The 24,039-nt window shown below is 43.4% G+C and overlaps 1 protein-coding gene across 1 annotated transcript; it reads left to right on the top strand.

Annotated features, from left to right (window-relative positions):
* Positions 1-558: 558 nt before the first annotated feature.
* On the top strand, positions 559-23,779 carry LOC136664707 (ethanolamine-phosphate cytidylyltransferase-like). Its single transcript, XM_066642061.1, has 13 exons — positions 559-780; positions 8,771-8,859; positions 10,070-10,231; positions 11,237-11,303; positions 11,476-11,560; positions 11,653-11,694; positions 15,797-15,935; positions 16,839-16,921; positions 17,253-17,330; positions 17,440-17,505; positions 18,279-18,344; positions 18,791-18,879; positions 20,268-23,779. Exons 1-13 carry the CDS (start codon positions 659-661, stop codon positions 20,380-20,382), a joined length of 1,203 nt encoding a protein of 400 aa, XP_066498158.1. The 5' UTR covers positions 559-658; the 3' UTR covers positions 20,383-23,779.
* The last annotated feature ends 260 nt before the right edge of the window (positions 23,780-24,039 follow it).

The raw sequence follows: 24,039 nt of genomic DNA on the forward strand, positions 1-24,039 counted from the left end.
TTTATAATGCTTTGACAACACAAATATAATTTGAGAGAGAGACAGAGAGAAAGGGAGAGAGGAAAGAGAGTGAGAGAGAGAGAGAGAGAGAGAGAGAGAGAGAATGAATGGGAGAGACAGAGAGAGAGATAGAGAGAGAGAATGAATGGAAGAGAGAGAGACAGAGAAAGGGAGAGAGGAAAGACAGAGAGAGAAAGAGAGAGAGAGAGAAGGAGAGAGAGAATGAGTGGGCGTGAGAGGAGAGAGAGAGAGAGAGAGAGAAGGAGAGAGAGAGAGAGAGAGAGAGAATTAATGTTATTTAGGAAGTGAAAAGCAGCTGCTTGCTGAAAAAACTGGAACATATTTGTTTTTATCCCTTCGCTCTATTCACTCCCTGTCGTTCAGCTCTCCCTAACGGGCGCCTCCTAGCGGTCCTCGCTGACACTGCAGCTGAAACAGAGATGCTAGGAGTTGTCAGACTGGCTCGGCGGGCGCTGGACGGAAAACGGGCGGAGAGCACGCGGACGCGGGTATCGTACGACTGTGGGGCTTCATGACGCCACTTCCCCATCAGAGGAGGCGTAGTACAGAGGGAACCGGCTCTACCGAGGAGGACGCTGCGGCACCGAGCACACTGCGGCTCTCTGCGTGTTCAACCGACAGTATAACCCCGTTCACTATGATGAAGAATGGACACCACCAAGAGAACAGAGCGGCGGAGGACAGAGACACGAACCCGGTGAGTGTCGCATGCAGCCCGGAGAAGAGGAGGCGCATCATCCGCGTGTGGTGTGACGGATGGTGAGTGATGATCTATTCACATTTATTTGTCTGTGATTGAGATTTTGCATTTATTACACACATAAACACACACATATATATGTGAGTGTGAGAGTATATATATATATATATATATATATATATATATATATATATATATATAAAATGCCCAAAATAGTGATATCTGATATGACCTGATCCATCAGTATTGAATTTACATAGAAATGTAACACATAATTGTAGAGGGTCACTGATACAGGTCAATAAATTATACCAAGTATGTCACTGTGCAGCAGGTAGTGTCTCTGTCACAGTGTGGTGTGTTCTCCCTGTGTCCGCGTGGGTTTTCTCCGGGTGACTGTCTGTGAGGAGTGTGGTGTGTTCTCCCTGTGTCCGCGTGGGTTTTCTCCGGGTGACTGTCTGTGAGGAGTGTGGTGTGTTCTCCCCGTGTCCGCGTGGGTTTTCTCCGGGTGACTGTCTGTGAGGAGTGTGGTGTGTTCTCCCTGTGTCCGCGTGGGTTTCCTCCGGGTGACTGTCTGTGAGGAGTGTGGTGTGTTCTCCCTGTGTCCGCGTGGGTTTTCTCCGGGTGACTGTCTGTGAGGAGTGTGGTGTGTTCTCCCCGTGTCCGCGTGGGTTTTCTCCGGGTGACTGTCTGTGAGGAGTGTGGTGTGTTCTCTCTGTGTCTGCGTGGGTTTCCTCCGGGTGACTGTCTGTGAGGAGTGTGGTGTGTTCTCCCTGTGTCTGTGTGGGTTTCCTCCGGGTGACTGTCTGTGAGGAGTGTGGTGTGTTCTCTCTGTGTCTGCGTGGGTTTCCTCCAGGTGACTGTCTGTGAGGAGTGTGGTGTGTTCTCCCTGTGTCTGCGTGGGTTTCCTCCGGGTGACTGTCTGTGAGGAGTGTGGTGTGTTCTCCCTGTGTCTGCGTGGGTTTCCTCCGGGTGACTGTCTGTGAGGAGTGTGGTTCCGGACCCACCGCCGCCCTGAACTGGATAAGGGTCACAGAAAATGAAAGAATAAAATATATCATACGTTTTACATGGCCCAATTTTTTTTAAAATTTATTTTAAAATCCATTAAATTTAAATTTAAATGAAGTAGGTGTGAATTAAAATATGCAGAAATGGCACCCGAATGTTTCATACATGTTCCTGAGAATGTCATCACAATGAGCAAGTTTTACTGCTTCTTTCTGTCAGCCTTTCTTTGATGATAGATGAAATATGAAAGTATGAAGTATCACTTTCAAAGCGATTGTTTCACTGGTTCCCACACTAACACCTGACAGCGTGAATTAGCTTGTTGAAGAGCAGAGGGCAGGGCCTTCAGTCTGAACTGGAGAACTAGGAATGGGGGTCTGGGTGCACAGCGGGTTTATTACTTTGCGACTGGGGCCAGACAATATGTGTTTATTCTTACTGTGATTTCTTAAAGATCACTGATCAACTGAACGGATCAGTCCTTAGATCAGAGTGAACTATTATGTATGGTTTTCATTTCTGCCTGCTCCTAATAATTAAACCACAGCTGTTCATTGTCCTGTTTGCAACCAGACGTTCGGTCCCCAGTACGGCACCCGCACCAAAGAATCATGTCACTCCAACCCATATAAGTCCTTGGGCAAGACTCCTAATGCAAAGTTGTCATACTGTAACCCGATAAGAGTGTTTTCCCAATGCAGTAAATGTAAGTGTGCATTAAGAAATTGTCTCCAGCTACTGGGGATAAGCCATTACTGTCCATTCCTAACCAGAGGAGTCCACAGTCACGCCAACAGTCAGAGCCATATCTATGAATTTTAGCCGTCGATTCAACGTTGAAATAACGTAACGACTGCCGTCTAATCAACGTCTTTTTAATGTTGAAAATGAAAGTTGAAAAGATGTCCAAACACAGACGTTGAAAAGACAACTATCAGAAGTATTTTGGACGTCCACTGACGTTATTAACTGGCCACCACTTAACTGATTTTCTAAGATGGATTTTGGACGTCCATTGACGTTTAAAATATGTCCTTGACAGACGGATTATTTTTAGACCTATTCCTTGTTTGCTCGGATGTGATCAGTTTAAACACTGATATTCATGTAGTACAGAGTTAAAATAAGTTTGGTTTAATGTTTATGACGCAGTTATAACAGACACATATATTCTGATCTGCCACAAATTTAAAACCAGGGCTGTTAAATCCCAGTCCCGGGGATCTACCACTGTGGAGATTTCAGATTCAACCGCACCACACTCTAATATCCAAATGCCCCTGTCGGCCTTCACTGCCTGGATCAGGTGTGTTTGATTAGAGTTGGAGCTGAACTCTGCCGGGTGGTAGATCTCCAGGAACAGCCCTGTTTAAAACCGGTGTAATAAAACTGAATATTGCTTTAGTGGTAACAGTGAAGGTGTCGGAGAGATCAGGCAGCGAGTGAGGGGGAGGTTGTTATATGAGTGGAAAACCAACCAGGAACCAATCAGAGAGTAGAGTCCAGTACCGTGCAGTGTAAAAACACTATAAGACTGAACTTTAAAAGTGTGAGAAACATCCCGCAGGTGCTTTGAAAAGCTGAAAGTGTCCTGACGAAAGTGGAAGCTGTAATAAGAGTGTAATTGATATTCTCTTTAGTTGTTGGGACATCTGTGCCTCCTGTGAAATGAAGTGTGTAACTTAAAGGCTATTCTGAGTGGACAGTAAATAAATGAAGGATGGTCTCTGACTTTTACACAGTTCTGTAGAATTCTCTCTCACTGAACCAGGGGCGGAGTTGGCTTTTCAGAATATCTGCATTCATTTGATAATGTGCTACTTTGAAAAGAACGTCAGTATAAAACTCTGTGTTGAGTCGAGCTACACTTAAGGAACAAACTGTAACACGCTCACTTTGGGCCTCCTCGGGCTTCACAGTGTGTGGGCCGCAGTGTGACTGTGTGCTCTACCACAGTCTTATGAATCACAGCGAAAACACAAACAAGCCCACTATTGTTCAGGGAACGCGCTTGTGTCAGAGTGGCCAGGGTGTACATTAACGTGGCCCTGTTTAGAACGCATGCTGGTTCTAACCCTGCGAGATGGCGGTCTCACCTGGGGCGTGCGGCTGGGATACGACAACCAAAAAAAAGGCTCTGAATCCATGTGCATATAGAGCGGGATTACGGGGGCTTTCTCTTAGAGAATTCCAGACATTTCGCTCTGTCCCTCTATTGTGCTTTAATGGAATGTTGCAGAATGTTTCGGATGCCTGAATATTAAACGGTGGGATGAGCTCGCAAAGAGGGACAGAGTAAACATGGAACGTTGCTGTAACCTCCCTAACCCCTGCCGCACACACCTGCACAGCCCTCGCCTTCACCCCAGCTGTGGCCGCTGATAACCTAGCCACGGTTCGTCGTGATTCCCAGCTGGGGCCCCCAGGCTAACGCCGTCTTGAGGATTAATCTCTAATCACTGTGGTGTTGCAGTGAGCGTCCAGTACCTGATATGAGCTTTTCCCAACGAGGCACATGAGTTTTAGAAGCAGGATCAAAGTATATCTCAAAAACAGAAACGTCACCGAGGGCAAAGTCTGTTCACGGTAACCCTGTTTTTTTCTGCTTATCCACGCCAAGGGCGGAGGGGAGGATGAACTGACATTTACAACTCAATATTTATTTTGAGATTGCGATCTCTACACGCTCAGCACTGGCTCCTCTCCTGTGTGAGGACTGGAAGCTTTGATATGGACTGACGTGTCTTGATAACGGATGTTCTGTTGGCTTGGCCTTGCCCATGTCGTACCTTGGCTAAAACAGGACAGCGTTTGACGGTATTAAAAGGCCTGTGTGTTAGTGATGGTGGGCGGTTTCTATGAAGCCTGTCTCGTTTGATATCGCGAGTCATCTGTCTCTCTATCTTCACTGTCGTACTGCTGTGAAGATCATATTCGGATGTCGATGTAAGGGCTGAAGTGTCAAGGCTTGTTTTGCCGAGTGAAGTGTAGTGCTGTGTCATACGTTATTTTGAATCCAGGATCAATGGAAGCTCTTGTCCGTTTTAAAACAGCTGAGGAAGTTTACATATTGATCTGTGATTGACAAGTGGAGATGAATCCAGAAGCTGACGTTCTGGAAGCTGATTAAGACCTAGTCATGTGTGAAATTCCATTGTCAGTGTAAAGACAGTCAAGTGAAAGTGTGTTAATGATAAGATTGTGATAATGAAAGCTGTGGTCTGTGCTTAAAAGGCAACAGCAATGTTTTTTGTTTTTTATTTTAAATCCAGGGTCCTGGAGGTTGTGGGTTCGATTCCCGCTCCGGGTGACTGTCTGTGAGGAGTGTGGTGTGTTCTCCCTGTGTCTGCGTGGGTTTCCTCCGGGTGACTGTCTGTGAGGAGTGTGGTGTGTTCTCCCTGTGTCTGCGTGGGTTTCCTCCGGGTGACTGTCTGTGAGGAGTGTGGTGTGTTCTCCCTGTGTCTGTGTGGGTTTCCTCCACGTGACTGTCTGTGAGGAGTGTGGTGTGTTCTCCCTGTGTCTGCGTGGGTTTCCTCCGGGTGACTGTCTGTGAGGAGTGTGGTGTGTTCTCCCTGTGTCTGCGTGGGTTTCCTCCGGGTGACTGTCTGTGAGGAGTGTGGTGTGTTCTCCCTGTGTCTGCGTGGGTTTCCTCCGGGTGACTGTCTGTGAGGAGTGTGGTGTGTTCTCTCTGTGTCCGCGTGCGTTTCCTCCGGGTGACTGTCTGTGAGGAGTGTGGTGTGTTCTCCCTGTGTCTGCATGGGTTTCCTCCGGGTGCTCCAGTTTCCTCCCACAGTCCCAAAACACACGTTGGTAGGTGGAATGACGACTCAAAAGTGTCTGTAGGTGTGAGTGTGTGAGTGAATGTGTGAGTGTGTGTGTGTTACCCTGTGAAGGACTGGCGCCCCCTCCAGGGTGTATTCCCGCCTTGCACCCAGTGATTCCGGTTAGGCTCTGGATCCACCGTGACACTGAATTTTATAAGCGCTTGCAGATAATGGATGGATGGATGGAATTTAATTATGTAGAAAAAATACATGGAATTCCCTTTAATGACAACGTTCACAAGTTTATAAAAAAATATACTTTTTATAAACTTCAGTGGATGTTTCCTCAGAAATTTGCTCGCTCTGCAGTCTGTCTGTGTGCTCAAAACCGCTTTAATGCCCCAGTGTCTGTAAATGGGTAAAAAAACAAAGTGTCTTGGTCTCGTGCTAGGCTTTCTCTCTCTCTGCTCACGGCAGAGAAACGCCATCTGGAGGTTTTTAGACAACGGAGAGACTCCAAAGGCTGAAAAGCACCAGATGAGGATGTTGCTCTATTTCAAGGTTTTTGTGATGATTCAAACAGCGAATAAAAACTTACAGACAAGTTCAACTTCACCTTACGTAGACAAACAAGAAAACAGTGTTTCCCTTTAAACCCCGGTTTAGAGAACAGCTCATGTATAAGGAACACCAACTCTCCTGACCTCAGTCAGTCATTTTCACAAAGAGCCCATTTCTCCTGCCTTGTTTTGGAAAAGGTTGAAGAACCATGCAACCAGGTGCTGATCCAATACCATGTGCCTAATTATTGCAAAATTCTATTCTGCTTCTGCATGTGATCTTTTGCTCTGTGGTCAGCAGAGCGAGGAGCTCCAATGCTGCGCTGGTGTCTGCTAACCAGTTCCACTAGTTAATATTTTATAGCTCCTCTGATGATGTGCTCGTGACCGGAGGGGCCTGCTTAAAGAAACAGTAGAGCATGACTGCTGTGAACTCCAAAGTCTGTCTTCACTCACACCCATACGTACACACTCACATATGTGCATTATGCAAGTCAACGTCAGCCCCATCCTCTCCTCCCAGCCCTTCACCTCCCCATGACCGCTCACATGTGACTGGATCTGCCATCTGCAGCCCACTCTCTGCCGGCTGATTGAGTGTTAGTGTCGATTCACATCATGTGGCCCGTTTTCTGCAGGCTGGAGCAAAGTAGCAGAAGATTTAAAGCCGTTTGTTCCCTAAAAAATGACTATAAATGAATGAGCGCTAGCTGGGATTGACTTTGTGGGATTACACTCACTGGAAAAGGGTCACACTGGGGTTCAGTGTTGTGCGTGAGACTGTGTTTTCATGTTTGTGTGTGTTATTTCTTTAAAGATAAACTACACACTTAGAAGAAGTTGAGACTTGACCTTGAAACAGTGGAAATCTCTTTCAAGGGCGGCACGTAAAGTGATAGCAGTGTGTCTCCACACTGTTGCTTTACTACAGGACCTCGACGTCACTTGCTTTACTTATTAATCAGCTGAACTCCTGCATGGATTTAATAGACATTTGATAAAATGGTACGGTAGCGGTACAAACCGTGTAAATCTATCTTTAAAGGTACAACAATGTTTAAAAGTCCAGTTGTATTCCCTTAAGGCACATTACATTGTGAACACTTGTAAGTTTCTTTATAGAACTGTGTCAATATTAAAAACATAGTATGAGAACGGGAGATGAAACTACAAACATAATAGAATAAGGTACAGTTATGTTTCTTGAGGGTACCACCACAGTGACCAATTTTCTTACAGTGTACCTTTACCTTTGAAATATAATGTTTTTGCATTTACAGGTTGTTGTAATAATCTATAAATAATACCAAAGTATCAAAAAGTACCTGGTGCATTCAGAGCATTAACTGAAACTAAGCTGCTGGACGCTTTGATGCGGTTGTGATGTGGTGCTGGATCATTCTCAGCGCTGCAGTGACACTGACGTTGTGGTGGTGTGTTAGTGTGTGTTGTGCTGGTGTAGAGTGGATCAGACACAGCAGTGCTGCTGGAGTTTTTAAACCCTGTGTCCACTCTCTGTCCACTCTGTGAGACACTCCTCCCTCGTTGGTCCACCTTGTAGATGTAGAGTCAGAGACAGTAGCTCATCTGTCGCTGCACAGTGTGACATCTGTCGGTCGTCCTCTAGTCCTTCATCAGTGACACAGGACGCTGTCGGCTGGATGTTTATTGGTCGGTGGACTGTTCTCAGTCCAGACACTGAGGGGTTTAAAAACTCCAGCAGCACTGCTGTGTCTGATCCACTCTACACCAGCACAACACACACTAACACACCAACACCACCACACCTGTTCTGTGGGGGTCCTGGGGGTGAACTTCTAGACCATTGTATAACAGGATAGAAGGTGGATAGCAATTTATACAGAGCAACAGATGGACACATATTGTATTTGGAGCGGAATCATTGAGATGGCTTTAATGCTTAGGACAGTTGACTGGTTTATATAAGCACATATAAGCCATTGCATTTTTAGTCATTGTAGGCAAATAAAAGCTTATTATAACTCCTATCAGCGTTTATGTTTCTCCTAATGATCTTATGATAAACATAACCTGGTCTTTATCTGGTGTTTACTTCCACTATGCGTGGATATGTATTTTTTTTATCCCAGTAGAAGAATATAACCAGGAATTCATCTGAAATATGTGGTAAGATAGCTGTAAGGTTTTCAGTAATATGTTCATTAATAAAAATGATATTATATTATATTATATATATATCTAATGCATGTTTGGGTAGTAGCTGTTTCTATGTTAAGCAAGTTGTAAATTACATCTGGGTTAATATCTTTGAACAGGGCCTAGCTAATGTGATTAGCTCCTCTGGCTAATCTGGATATAAGGGGCTCATATTCTGCGGTAGTGAATATTTATATATGAGAAATACTTGGTTAGCTTTTCTTCTGGGTGCTTCTGAGCATTTATCCCAAATGTATGCTGTCTCCCCTGGTAAACATCCTTCCTTCAAAATGAATCAGTCTCAGTATCAGTAGATGGGAGCTAGTGGAATTAAGGTGGAAAGGAAGTCATCCCCACTAAAGGCTTCCACAGACCCTGTTTTGTACAAGAAGTTATGTAAGAAGCTTTGCTAGAGCAAATTAAAAGGCTGTGGGTGGTGGGTGGGTAGCTCCGACTGTGTGGATCTGTGTGTCTCTGTCTGTGTTAGTGCCTTCCACTGTAATTCAGAAACTGTCCTTGTTTAATTCCCCCTTTAGTTATGACATGGTTCACTATGGACACTCCAATCAGCTACGGCAAGCCAAGGCAATGGGGGACTACCTTATTGTAGGAGTGCATACAGACGGTGAGTTTTCACGTTCACACACACACACACACACATGCACACACACACATACACACACACACACAGACTTTCTCTCACTTTCCTCTCTTTTTCCACATTCATTCCTTTCCAAATGTCTTCAAATGTTAGGTACATTATTAATAATAATAATAATTAATGCTATGGACAAATCTGGATTTTTATCAATTTTTTAATCCATTTTTGTGAATGAAGGTTTATATTGTAAAGTAATTAGTAACAGAATATTAATGGTATTTGACATACAGGACATTTTTAGACACACTGTTTTATTAATGTTATTCTGTTAAGCAAAATTGAAATACACACAGCACTATTTATGCTTTAATAAACCAGGCTGCCATTGCAATTTCTTAAAAACAAAATCTGTTTTATATTTAAACAACAACCACCTTGCGCCCAATGATTCCAGGTAGGCTCTCGACCCACCGCAACCCTGAACGGGATAAGGGTTACAGACAATGAATGAATGAATGAATGAATTTAAACAACATTAATTATATTTGGGCGGCACAGTGGAGCAGCAGGTAGTGTCTCTGTCACAGCTCCAGTGTCCTGGAGGTTGTGGGTTTGAGTCTCGCTCCGGGTGACTGTCTGTGAGGAGTGTGGTGTGTTCTCTCTGTATCCGCGTGGGTTTCCTCCGCATTGGAGACTCAAAAGTGTCCGTAGGTGTGAGTGTGCGAGTGAATGTGTGAGTGTGTGTCGCCCTGTGAAGGACTGGCGCCCCCTCCAGGGTGTGTTCCCGCCTTGAGCCCAGTGATTCTGGGTAGGCTCTGGACCCACCGCCGCCCTGAACTGGATAAGGGTTATAGACAATGAATGAATGAATGACTTAAATTTTGTCTGTGCATTAAATAATGTGCGCTAATAATGTGCGCTAACCCCTGGCCGGTTTGAAACTTAATGCAATGTAAAAACTAAATAATAATAGCATCATTCTTCTAAACAGTAGGCTTTAATTTGATGGAATAACAGGCTTGATGCTAACTGAGCTAAAGCTTCTTGCTAATGCTAGCAATGCTAGCATTAGCTAATGCTAATATTAGCATGCCAAACAACACAATGCGCTGTGTTTTTCAGCTACGTGAGGTGAACTGAAAATCGTATTTGTCTGAGTTTATCTAGCAGTGTACTTCTTGTCAGTGTGCAATGTCATATGTTCTTCCTATGTTTTGCCCTCTTTCAACTGTAGAAGAGATCTCAAAACACAAAGGCCCCCCAGTCTTCACACAGGCAGAGCGGTATAAGATGGTGCGGGCCATCAAATGGGTGGACGAGATAGTGGAGGGCGCCCCCTACGTGACCACTCTGGAGACTCTGGACAAGTATGCATGTGACTTCTGTGTACATGGAGGTATGGACCACTTCAGCTACAGCCTTCCGTTATTGTTGGCTAAACGTTTGTAACTGGTTAAGTTCACAGTTTACAGAAGTTTACATAAAGTTGTCACATGCCATAAACAAGGGCTGATTACTGTTTATCTTCATCAGATACTGTAATGTTGATTATAGTTTAATTTATGGTTTATTTTTGCATGCAACATTTGAAGATACACCAAGATGGTGGTTAAAATAATCTCCTATAAAATGGGATGGCCCTTCAACAGGGTGATACGTCATCAGAAAACACACACACACACACACACACACACACAAAATCAGTGCTTCAGCTGTGCTCTGCTTCAAGTCTGCAGAAATATGAGAGCATTACAAGCTTCTGGACCATTACATAGTTAAATGAAGGGCCTTAAAATATTTCCATAATCATATATTATCAGCCACCTCCTCACACTGTGTCATATGAAGCTGAATTCAGCTGCCTTATTGATGGCTTTTTGTAGGAAACCTCCAATTCCACCTTAACATTGTAGCCACAGGCACTCGAATGTCATCTCTTCTCCATTTAAGACGGAACTGGATATTCAGAGACATCTGCAAACTATTAGCAGGATTTTATGCTTGTTACGAAGTAAAGGGACATAATGCACTGAAACTACATGAAATTGAGATAATACCGTGTTTATCATAGTTTATTAAAGGACAAAATACTGACATTAGTCGCTGTTTTGGTCACTTACATACTTTTATTTTATATTTAATTAATCGTTTAAGCTCATTTTATTGTGTTTTTAAATTTGCTTCAATTATTTTAGAAGAGTGACAAAAATAACTCATGCCTAGTTCACTCAGTTTAACTTAATCTAATTTAAATGACATGTTGGTAGTGATTTAGAACAGATTAGTGGTTCCAAAATAACACAACTTAAGCATATTTTCTTTTTTGACAAAGGTCACTTCTGGTTTTCTCTGTTTACTTTGAAATATGTCGCCAGCTTCATGTTTATCTCCATTCCTTTAGATGACATCACTCTGACAGTGGACGGCAAGGACACGTATGAAGAGGTGAAGAAGTCCGGCAGATACAGGTAAGGGTGCTCACAAGGGACATATGTAAAAAAATGCAGCAGATGTTGTTCAGCGTGAGCCGTGTGCTTGTTAGTGGAATGACAGTTATGTTGTGGTGTATGTTTCGGCTGGTGATTGGATCATATATGACACATACCGTGACTGTAAATCAACACTCTGTTAACTTTTCAGGGAGTGTAAGAGAACTCAGGGCGTGTCCACCACAGACCTGGTCGGTCGCATGCTGCTGATGACCAAAGCTCACCACAGCAACATAGTGAGTCTTTATTTGTGGAACCATTGGACACTGTTTGCTTTGATTTCTTCTGGAGGAAATAACAAAGCCATCCACATTCTTTGCTCTTTCAGGGAAGTTCAGATTATCAACAACATACAGACAACTTTGGACGGGTAAGTGTTTTTTGAAAAGGGAAAATACCCTAAAACATCCTCTACAGGGCGATTCTACATACAGCTCAGTGAAATAAATTTTAGTTCAGAATGTATGTGTATTTGCTGAGTATCACAGATATTGGAAACAATTTAAACAATATAAAATGTGACGTTCAACTGACTGTAAACACCACATCTAGCTCTTACAAAATCTATTTGAGTCTTCAGCCAGCCTGGGTGTTGTGGGAGGAGCAGGTTAGAAGGAGGAGTTATGGACAAATTCCAAAGAAACAGCAACAATTAATCTTCTAAGCCATAAGGAAACAAGAGGTATTCAGAGAGCTGACTGGATTCTCCCAAGGCCAAACCCCATTTTGGGCTCACGGCATTCCACTAAACTCAAGGGAAAAGCACGAATAAGTATGAAATGTATTTGTAAAACATCTGTGAAAGTTTCAGTGTTTCATACACACACACACACACACACACACACACACACACACACACACACACACACACCAGTCAGTCATTTTTAAAGTACGGTGTCCACCCAAACAATAGGCTCATCTGTCGCTGCATCAGTGAAACAGGACGCTGTCGGCTGGATGTTTTTGGTCGGTGGACTGTTCTCAGTCCAGACACTGAGGGGTTTAAAAACTCCAGCAGCACTGCTGTGTCTGATCCACTCTACACCAGCACAACACACACTAACACACCACCACCACGTCAGTGTCACTGCAGCGCTGAGAATGATCCACCACCACATCACACCTGCTCTGTGGAGGTCCTGAGAGTTTGCAGAGCAGCATGTAAACTACAGTGTGTGACTGTAGAACCACAAGGTGCACTGAAGAAACGAAGAGTTCATTTTAATAATAAGGACGATCTGTGTAGGTTTTCAGATTCTGTCCTGACAGAATAAACTGTAAATATACCGTATTTTAAAGGCTGTTTTTACTGGGACCTAAATAAATCAAGTGTGTTCTGTGACGTTTGCACAACAAAGAATATGCAGAGGAGGCGGAGCTGATATTGATTAAAATATTCAAAGTTTTAACCAGTAATCAAGTGATCAGGTATATTTGATCTCATTTTAATAATGCTCTCACAATGTTGAACATAATTTATGGAAATGATCCTCAGAGACTTTACACATGTGCTTCCAGGAGATATTCCACATCCACAGGAAGACAGAGACAAGCCACAAATGTGCTTAGTCATCCCAGTCTTTTTATAGTTGTACTATTCGTTTTTCCACCCACATTTTCTCTCTTTCCCCCTCATCCCTCAATCTGCTAGCTTTGCCCTCACTCAGAGATGCCAACTTGGCACTCTGTCAAAGGGCTGTATTATGGTCTGGGTCTAGAATCAGTGTTGGTCACAGTTAGAAAGTGATGAAGGCCACTGCTGTTGCCGAGTTGTAAGTAAAAGAGGGAAACGATGAATTACTTTATTTGCATAAGACTGGCGGGTTATTAGTTACACTCTAAAGGATGAGAAAGAAGTGTTGGCAATGCTCAGCTGTTGTTGGGGATGTTTTTCCCAGACGACTTATCCCAAAGAAGATGAATATTTATTTTACTTCCTTCCATTAGGTGGTGCTTCAGAGACGTTAATGGTGTCGCTGGGTCATATCTCACAAAGCTGACACAATAGCTTTTCATACTAAAAGCCCATTGAAACACTGTAAATCTAGTCTGTGTCTGTGTTTAGAATGCTGTGATAATATTATACACTTAATTCCTTGGCATCAGGGTGGTGCAGCAGGTAGTGTCTCTGTCACAGCTCCAGGGACCTGGAGTCCCACTCCAGGTGACTGTCTGTGAGGAGTGTGTTCTCTCTGTGTCTGCTTGGGTTTCCTCCGGGTGACTGTCTGTGAGGAGTGTGTTCTCTCTGTGTCTGCTTGGGTTTCCTCCGGGTGACTGTCTGTGAGGAGTGTGGTGTGTTCTCCCTGTGTCTGCTTGGGTTTCCTCCGGGTGACTGTCTGTGAGGAGTGTGGTGTGTTCTCCCTGTGTCTGCTTGGGTTTGCTCCGGGTGACTGTCTGTGAGGAGTGTGGTGTGTTCTCCCTGTGTCCGCGTGGGTTTCCTCCGGGTGACTGTCTGTGAGAAGTGTGGTGTGTTCTCCCTGTGTCCGCGTGGGTTTCCTCCGGGTGACTGTCTGTGAGGAGTGTGGTGTGTTCTCCCTGTGTCTGTGTGGGTTTCCTCCGGGTGACTGTCTGTGAGGAGTGTGGTGTGTTCTCCCTGTGTCTGCTTGGGTTTGCTCCGGGTGACTGTCTGTGAGGAGTGTGGCATGTCCTCCATGTGTCTGCTTGGGTTTCCTCCGGGTGATTGTCTGTGAGGAGTGTGGTGTGTTCTCCCTGTGTCTGCTTGGGTTTGCTCCGGGTGACTGTCTGTGAGGAGTGTGGTGTGTTCTCCCTGTGTCCGCGTGGGTTTCCTCCGGGTGACTGTCTGTAAGGGGTGTGGTGTGTTCTCCCTGTGTCCGCGTGGGTTTCCTCCGGGTGACTGTCTGTGAGGAGTGTGGTGTGTTCTCCCTGTGTCCGCGTGGGTTTCCTCCGGGTGACTGTCTGTGAGGAGTGTGGTGTGTTCTCCCTGTGTCTGCTTGGGTTTGCTCCGGGTGACTGTCTGTGAGGAGTGTGGTGTGTTCTCCCTGTGTCCGCGTGGGTTTCCTCCGGGTGACTGTCTGTGAGGAGTGTGGTGTGTTCTCCCTGTGTCTGCTTGGGTTTGCTCCGGGTGACTGTCTGTGAGGAGTGTGGTGTGTTCTCCCTGTGTCCGCGTGGGTTTCCTCCGGGTGACTGTCTGTGAGAAGTGTGGTGTGTTCTCCCTGTGTCCGCGTGGGTTTCCTCCGGGTGACTGTCTGTGAGGAGTGTGGTGTGTTCTCCCTGTGTCTGTGTGGGTTTCCTCCGGGTGACTGTCTGTGAGGAGTGTGGTGTGTTCTCCCTGTGTCTGCTTGGGTTTGCTCCGGGTGACTGTCTGTGAGGAGTGTGGCGTGTCCTCCATGTGTCTGCTTGGGTTTCCTCCGGGTGATTGTCTGTGAGGAGTGTGGTGTGTTCTCCCTGTGTCTGCTTGGGTTTGCTCCGGGTGACTGTCTGTGAGGAGTGTGGTGTGTTCTCCCTGTGTCCGCGTGGGTTTCCTCCGGGTGACTGTCTGTAAGGGGTGTGGTGTGTTCTCCCTGTGTCCGCGTGGGTTTCCTCCGGGTGACTGTCTGTGAGGAGTGTGGTGTGTTCTCCCTGTGTCCGCGTGGGTTTCCTCCGGGTGACTGTCTGTGAGGAGTGTGGTGTGTTCTCCCTGTGTCTGCTTGGGTTTGCTCCGGGTGACTGTCTGTGAGGAGTGTGGTGTATTCTCCCTGTGTCCGCGTGGGTTTGCTCCGGGTGACTGTCTGTGAGGAGTGTGGTGTGTTCTCCCTGTGTCCGCGTGGGTTTCCTCCGGGTGACTGTCTGTGAGGAGTGTGGTGTGTTCTCCCTGTGTCCGCGTGGGTTTCCTCCGGGTGACTGTCTGTGAGGAGTGTGGTGTGTTCTCCCTGTGTCTGTGTGGGTTTCCTCCGGGTGACTGTCTGTGAGGAGTGTGGTGTGTTCTCCCTGTGTCTGTGTGGGTTTCCTCCGGGTGACTGTCTGTGAGGAGTGTGGTGTGTTCTCCCTGTGTCCGCGTGGGTTTCCTCCGGGTGACTGTCTGTAAGGGGTGTGGTGTGTTCTCCCTGTGTCCGCGTGGGTTTCCTCCGGGTGACTGTCTGTGAGGGGTGTGGTGTGTTCTCCCTGTGTCTGCTTGGGTTTGCTCCGGGTGACTGTCTGTGAGGAGTGTGGTGTGTTCTCCCTGTGTCCGCGTGGGTTTCCTCCGGGTGACTGTCTGTGAGGAGTGTGGTGTGTTCTCCCTGTGTCTGCGTGGGTTTCCTCCGGGTGACTGTCTGTGAGGAGTGTGGTGTGTTCTCCCTGTGTCTGTGTGGGTTTCCTCCGGGTGACTGTCTGTGAGGAGTGTGGTGTGTTCTCCCTGTGTCTGTGTGGGTTTCCTCCGGGTTACTGTCTGTGAGGAGTGTGGTGTGTTCTCCCCGTGTCTGCTTGGGTCAGTGTTCTAACCAGGTTCTAAGTCTGAAACAATTATCTGTGTTTTTGAACTGTTGATCTTTCAGGGTCCAAAAGGCCACAGTCCTTGGACAGGGGTCTCTCAGTTTCTGCAGACGTCTCAAAAAATCATCCAGTTCGCTTCAGGGAAGGAGCCACAGCCTGGAGACACCATTATATATGTGGCTGGAGCATTTGATCTCTTCCGTATCCTTCCAGATATACATCATTCAACACCATTTCATGCGTAATCTCAATCAAGGCACACTTGTGTGAGTGTATTAGATGCACAAATAAGTCTTAAAGCATTTTTGTCTAACATACAACTGTAAAACGAAACATTCACCCAAGCATTTGTCATGTTATGGTTTGCGTACTATTAAATGACAATTAAATAACACTAGCTATTTTAATAAAAACAAACAAACAAACAACCCTAAAAACCCTAAAAGTTAAGTATTAATAGAGTGTTCATGATCGCTTGCTGCTGACTGTCATTTTTAAAACTATGCAGCTGTTAACATAAAGTGATAAAAGAACGGGAGAATTTTTGAATATGCAATTACAAAACAAAAATGTATTTGTACACTTAATATTATGCTAGGTTTTACATCCATAAGTAGAGCTGATCATTCATTCATTCATTGTCTGTAACCATTATCCAGTTCACACACTCACACCTACGGACGATGTGAGAGTGTGAGTGTGTGTCGCCCTATAAAGGACTGGCGCCCCCTCCAGGGTGTGTTCCCACCTTGCACCCAGTGATTCCGGGTAGGCTCCGAACCCACCGTCGCCCTGAACTGGATAAGGGTCACAGACAATGAATGAATGAATGAATGAAATTAAAAATAAAAATGAATACACTTTCAGTCTCAAACATCTTTCCCACTGCCAGGTTGGGAGTGTTCCACCACCACCATGTTCCAGTCAAGAGAAGGTCTTTGATAAAAAACTGATCCTCTGAAATTTGAGCAATGATAACAGATATGATGTAATCCCTGATCATCACCACGTGATATAGCACAGGACTTTACAATAACGTGGCTGGTGATTTATGTTCTTTTTAAACACTGAAGACGTACTTTACCTTGACTTGATATTCTCCAGATATTGGTCATGTGGATTTCTTGGAGGCGGTATACAAGCTTTCAGACAAGCCATATGTTATAGTGGGGCTGCATTTTGATCAGGTAGGAATTAAAAAAACATTTTAGATTCTGTACATTGCTGAGACGCTGGAAGTAGATCTGTATGTTTTTTTTTTTTGTGGAAGAATGTGCTTTTTAAATACTGTACAAGTGTGAACTGACATTAAGAATTAAAAATGCAATTAAATAAGAAAGATCCAGCACAAAGAAACACATCACAGTTTTCTGAAACGTTTTCTGATGTAGCACTTCATACTTATTATTTAACAAGAATTACAGATTCATCAATGTCATAAATTTTAAATTGGAGAGAAGTAATTTGCCATTTGTATTGAACTTTTGTGTGTGTGTGTGTGTGTGTGTGTGTGAGTAGGAGGTGAACCGGTACAAAGGGAAAAATTATCCCATTATGAACGTCCATGAAAGGACACTGAGCGTTCTTGCCTGTCGGGTGAGTCTTCTCTTCTTCTGTCTATAATCATTTTTTTCTTCTGTCACAACAATTATTTGAAGGAGATGAAACTCTATTTGTTTCTTGTCATTTCTTTTGTCTTTAAAAGTATGTCTCTGAGGTGGTGATCGGGGCTCCGTACACGGTTTCTAAGGATTTGCTCGACCATTTTAAGGTACGAGGTGCCTAGAACAGGGTATGTTTTTCTGGGAAGAATATATTGGCTTTTTAATAGATTTTATCAAAGTAGAGATGTCATTTTGGTCAATATTTATATTGGGTTTTGGTTTTAGGCCGACATCAGAAACCCCCATGTGCCAGAAAAAACTAAATTTTGGTCATGTAACAATTCTGGGCATAAATGGCACATAGATACATAAGTAAAGTATTTCATTTAAAAACCGCTGACTTAAAAAAGCGGCGGCACGGGGGAGCAGCAGGTAGGTGTTGCAGTCACACAGCTCCAGGGGCCTGGAGGTTGTGGGTTCGATTCCCGCTCCGGTGACTGTCTGTGAGGAGTGTGGTGTGTTCTCCCTGTGTCCGCGTGGGTTTCCTCCGGGTGCTCCGGTTTCCTCCCACAGTCCAAAAACACACGTTGGTAGGTGGATTGGTGACTCAAAAGTGTCCGTAGGTGTGAGTGTGTGAGTGAATGTGTGTGTGCCGTGTGAAGGACTGGCGCCCCCCTCCAGGGTGTATTCCCGCCTTGCGCCCAATGATTCCAGGTAGGCTCTGGACCCACCGTGACCCTGAACTGGATAAGCGCTTACAGATAATGAATGAATGAATGAATGAATGACTTAAAAAAAATTGTTGGTATCGGCTCAAACCTAAAATACAGTGTTTCACCACCTCCATTTAAAGTGAATATGTAGATGTAATCCTCTTTCACTGCATGAACTGTCCTGCGATGTGTATTTAGTTTGTTTGCTGTATCTTTCCATTGTGCAGGTGGATCTTGTTTGTCACGGGAAGACTGAGGTGTTTCCGGACAGAGATGGCTCGGATCCTTACGCCGTGAGTGGTCTTCTGATACATTTCTTTCTTCATAAAAAGTGGACGCACATATAATGCCCTAGAATTTAAAACCTGTGTAATAGCAAGTGTCCAAACTGATTTTGTTTATTGTTTTAGTCAAAATGGCCAAGCACATCTTTGTGTTCATTTTTCAACTTCAGGGTAAAAAGCACATATTTTACCTATTAATCAGTATAAATTATTTGCATTCAGGAGACCGCTGACATATTTACCCACACTTTCATTGCTCACTTTGGTGCAGTACTAGTTTTTATATATCTATGTAATGTAAGTGCTATGTAATATAAGCTTTTATTTAATATTTCATAGTGCAGAGTGTTGCGTAATGATTCGTTTATATTTTCAGATAAGGAGATTATCATTGTGTAACAGAGTAATCTATATGTGTGTGTGGTTGTGGGGTGTGATTGTGTGTGTTTTGGCAGGTACCTAGGAGAAAAGGCATACTGCGGATTGTGGACAGTGGAAACAGCCTCACCACTGATGACATTGTACAGAGGATAATTAAAAACAGGTGAGGTTTTTCTTTGCTTCAGTGACCTGCTGTGTGCTGAAGACCATGGGCCAAGACTAACAGTTTGTGCTGATTACTTCCAGCTTGTAACTCTGAACCAACTCTGAGAGCAATACATTAAAACACTGACAACTTGATTCCATTCCAGGGAAGTGCTGTAACATTATAGCAAAGTTTCAGCAAAGGAACCTTTCCAATGAGACAAAATTGTTCATTTTATCGTGCTGAATTTTAAAAGATTAGTCTGGAAAATCAAAAACTTACATGTGCTTAGTGCTGTTAAAGTTTTCTACGTAAAATCATGTGATTAATCTGGAAAATTTAGCATGTTATTTTTCTTTTTTTTTGAGAATTTCTGAGCTGTTTGCTGCACCCTGCAATTTTCTCAATTAAAACTTGTGTCCGCACTTTGTTGTGTTTGATGCGAACACTCACTTTGAAACCTTTACTCAACAAATTTATTCTAATTCAAATACCATAAATAATACTCTGAAATTCATTCATTCATTATCTGTAACCCTTATCCAGTTCAGGGTTGCGGTGGATCCAGAGCCTACCTGGAATCATTGGGTGCAAGGCAGGAATACACCCTGGAGGGGGCGCCAGTCCTTCACAGGGCAACACAGACACACACACATTTACGGACACTTTCGAGCTGCCAATCAACCTACCAACGTGTGTTTTTGGACTGTGGGAGGAAACCGGAGCACCCGGAGGAAACCCACGCGGACACAGGGAGAACACACCAACTCCTCACAGACAGTCACCCGGAGCGGGAATCGAACCCACAACCTCCAGGTCCCTGGAGCTGTGTGACTGCGACACTACCTGCTGCGCCACCATGCTGCCATACTCTGAAATATTAAAATAAATTAAAAAGGACTATCTTCTAACCTGTTTGTTGTGCAAATGGCCAAGCACTCTAGGTATTTAAAAAAAAAAAAAGGCTTGTTTGTGTTGAGTTTGACACCACTCATTTTTAAGTTAGCCAGGCAAGGATATTGGACATTTGAGAGACTCCACACTTATTAACGCCAATTATCCTCATTTTTGCCATACATGCATATGTTAAATTATGTTTTATGGTTAATATCATAATCTGTGCTATTAATATAGTTTTGTTGTTTTTCGGGGTTCAGTACAAATCTGCTGCGGCCATATAAACTTGACCATTTGTAGTGGGGATTGGATAGTGATCGTTACATTTACTGTTATTTACTGTCATTAAGCTGTGGAAGTCCAACACTCCTTTAACTATTACAGCAGCACTGAAGATAATCAGATTGTTGTACAATGAAGTGGCTTTGATAGTAGCTGCTGCTTTGGAAGGTCATGTTATGTGCACAGTGAAATGGTTTTGATTTCATACTCTGTATTGTGTCTACCAGGCTGCTGTTTGAGGCCAGGAACCAGAAAAAGGAAGCCAAGGAGATGGCGGTGATTCAGGCCATGAAGCGGCGAGAGGAGGAAAAGGCTAAAGAGAGAGCACAGGCGGTGCTCTAGGAAGCTCACTCTCTAATGGGCTCTAACCACTGATCGAAGACTGTCCAGACCTTCTCCAACGTGTCCTTATACACTCTCCGTTATGCTGGAGTAGATACAACACCCACAAGTGTGAACCACCAGCAGCTGTGACAAACTAACCTTTAGCTTAATCCTTCATGTGTAGCCTAGCCTAGCCTCAATGCTTTGGCTAGGACTTTTAGCCCTGAAGACGAAACCCTTGTGTGTACTTTGCATCTACTGACAGAATCCTTACAAGAGTCTCTCAGTTTTCCTTGTTCAGTAGCCAAGTGGTAATTCTGGTTCTTTGTACCCCCAAGATATTCAAGATATAAGTGTTAGCAAGTGCTAGCATAGCCCTAACGAAATGCTGCGATTAGCTTGGCTCGCCATTGGGAACTAAGCACGATGTATTAGCTTCTCAAGACAAACTTTACTGTCTGATTTAAACACTAACAGTGCTTATATGTTGACTGAGCTAATACAAATCTGTTTCAAATTTGAGAAATTATTTAGGACTTGTTTGAGCGTTACTGACTGTGGAAGGTGCTATGTTATTTTAACACTGTACCCTTCCTGGCTAACACTGAGTAGGAGTTCCCAGCTGAGGGGACATTTTAATTCCTTTTTGGAAGTCTGAGTTTCAAGCTATAGTTGAATGCAGCATTATATTTGGAGTCTGACAGAGCTAATGAATGAAGATGCTATGAATTTGGGCACTCCTGGTCGATACGACCTGCTCCACAATGACAAATATGGTGTCTCTGTGATCAAATGCAGCCTGCAATTATCTTCTGAGTGTCAGACATTGTGCTGAACCACATTTTCTGCTGCACCACATTTGTAAAGTTGCATCGTATGAGATCACATTGCGTTTTTCTGTGACTGGACCTGTCCATTACTGCCTTGGACTGACTTGGAGAAAGGAGATCTCTTGATAGGGTTTTTCTGGGAGAAGATGCTATTGTCTCATAACATTTTGTCACCCTCACTCGCACTTGGGACTCCAAGGTTGTCCTTCTTTCTCACTGATGTTTTAGTAACAACCCACACTCTGGACATTTTACGACAAACACTTACTGAAATCTGCTCATATTCCTGTAAATATGTATTGTATGTAACATGTACCTATTATAATTGATCTCTATATTATATCTTTATCTCAGATTTAAATAAGTTATGCTGATAGATTTTGTTTTGTAACGAAGTTTAGTTTATTTTTAAAATAAGAGTGCATTTTAGAGTTAGTCATGTCCATAACATTTGACAACATGAATTTTTAATCTCTTCTACTGGCACAACAGACATAACCCCAGTAGGTAGAGGAGCATGTCTCAGGATGGCTTTAGTGTTAACTGTTTTCTTTCCCTGTGATTGGTACTTTAATGTCTTTACAACAGGAGTGTTTCGCTTTATGCCAGGTATGCGCGGCCTGCATGGTTTTATATGGACTCTAAGGGTTACGAAATCTAGGATCAAACTCCTAATGATATTACTAGAATGCCTAAAGAGGGACGTACGCATTCCTTTCATGACACAGCTAAACCCTACATAACCCTACATAAACATTAATAAAGGCTTATTGCAACAACGGTCAGTTTTCATAAAGGATGCTTTGGACAGGTTTGATGTAGTTTCCCCTCAGCTTGACTTATGAGAACTGAGGCTTGAAATAAGCCTTTATAAATGTCCATACTGATTTATACCTGTAATCGAAGAGTAATGTAGTGTGTGTAAATCTATGTGACAAATACATAAGTCTAATTAACTTAATTCTAACAAATTTCATAAAAGGTAGTATTCAGACAACAGTTGGCTTAAGACTTTACAATCTCTGAAGGTTTATAGCAGTCATAAAAATTATGACAAACATGATGACGCTAATCAGCGATAAACACTATGAACATTTATGAATGTGTCACTAGTGTAAATGATGTAATCAAGCCATTTGTGTGACGTGACCCTTTTCCAGATCACTTTAGTTCAGAGGTCAGGCCACACTCTACAGAAAGGAATGCTGATTAAGCTCAGCTGATAGACTAAAATCCCAGGATTGGCCACTTGATGTCACTGTGCCCCAAGATTTTTGTACGGTCGTAAACATTTTCCTGTGCTGACAGGTAGTTTTAGTGCAGCCATTTTCAGATGTAGGATTTACGGATCACATTTTAAAGCATTTGCTCATCCCACATGTAGCCTTAAGTCTTAAAAAGGAACTCCAGCAACTTTTCCAAATATTTTGCCATTGATTAAATAGCTAGGATGTAAACAAAGTCATTCTGAGTAATATGATGTGACATTCCATGCGACACCACTCTAGAGAATCCTATCTGTAATTCTTCACAGTGCTGGTGACAGAAAACACACATCCAAAGATTTGACTGTGCCCAATACCTACAACACAGGGAAACTACTCCATGAACTGTCTATGAATACATGACATTTGGCATCTGATACATGGTGGTAGATTAGTTTTGGCTTAAAACATTTTTGGAACAATTCACTGTCAGTAGATAAATGCAGGATGATGCAACTACAAATATGGAATATTTTTTCCCCCCAATTTCCCAATCATCACCTTGATACATAGAATGTCTCAAAAGATATCACTGGTGATTACGGAAAGGAAATAACAAAAAGGCTATGTTTGCTTGTTGATAATGTGCCACCTGGTTCCATATCACCACCACTGTAAAGTAATCCAAGGTTCTCTACAGTGCACCAGTTCACTTCAGACCACTCTGAATGACTGTAATAACATGAACTGTGGAGAATTTTGACAATAGGTGTATTTCCCCCCACACCTGAAACTGTATTTGTAATAATTCAGAAAAAGCCAGACTGATAACAGCTAAATTCATCAGTATGTTTATTTTTATTATATTTATAATATAATATTTAATTAATCCAATATCAATATTTTTTAACAAAGGCTGATGCAAACACTGACACTACATATGGACTTTAAGGGGAATTCTACCAATTTTTATTTTATTTTTTTTCAAAATTGTTGCTGTTGAAATACCCAAACAGAACTCATACATTGGCAAATGTATCTTTCCATTCCTTACTGTGGAACACAGTCACTGGCTCTGAAGGATAAGTCTGATTTTGATTAGAACATGTCAGATTCTTCAGATTCTAAGAAAGAGAGTGGACGAGTTGAGTTAATCTCATGAGCTTGGTTACTCACAGTGCTTCATCAGCGGCCTAGTTTATTGTACTGTCCCAGTGAACTTCATGTATGCCCTTGTACATACAATATTGTACAAAAAAATGTTACAATATATGATTGTCAATAACATCCAAAGCTGTGTCTGTGAGTTGTACCTTCCTTTGATGTAACAAGGTTGAAAAAGCTTGATTAAATTACAGAAATTGTAAGTTTATTGTGAATAAACCCACCCAAGAGAAAATAAAGACTTTAATCTGGTCCAAAACAGGCAGACAGTACCATGGCTGAGCATTTCCCATTAGCAACTGCAGTGTTCCAAAAAATAATAAGAGTACATAGGAGACATTTAAAGTCTTCAAAAATAGATTAAAGATCGATTAAACGACAGGCCTTTTCCCTCAGTTGGCGTCATAAGAGGTGGTGGAGTGAAAATTAAATCACATATCTCTAGTTTAGCAGTTTGTAAACCGAATGCCAACTTA

This window comes from Hoplias malabaricus, chromosome 13 (genome assembly GCF_029633855.1).
Source record: "Hoplias malabaricus isolate fHopMal1 chromosome 13, fHopMal1.hap1, whole genome shotgun sequence".
Taxonomy (NCBI): Eukaryota; Metazoa; Chordata; class Actinopteri; order Characiformes; family Erythrinidae; genus Hoplias; species Hoplias malabaricus.

Bases quoted from the DNA above. Each gene is read 5' to 3' on its own strand.
- LOC136664707 (XM_066642061.1), top strand. From the start codon at position 659: ATGATGAAGAATGGACACCACCAAGAGAACAGAGCGGCGGAGGACAGA. The intron at 15,936-16,838 runs GTATCCTTCCAG...GATATTCTCCAG, and splicing joins TGGAGCATTTGATCTCTTCC to ATATTGGTCATGTGGATTTC. The intron at 17,506-18,278 runs GTACGAGGTGCC...TCCATTGTGCAG, and splicing joins ATTTGCTCGACCATTTTAAG to GTGGATCTTGTTTGTCACGG.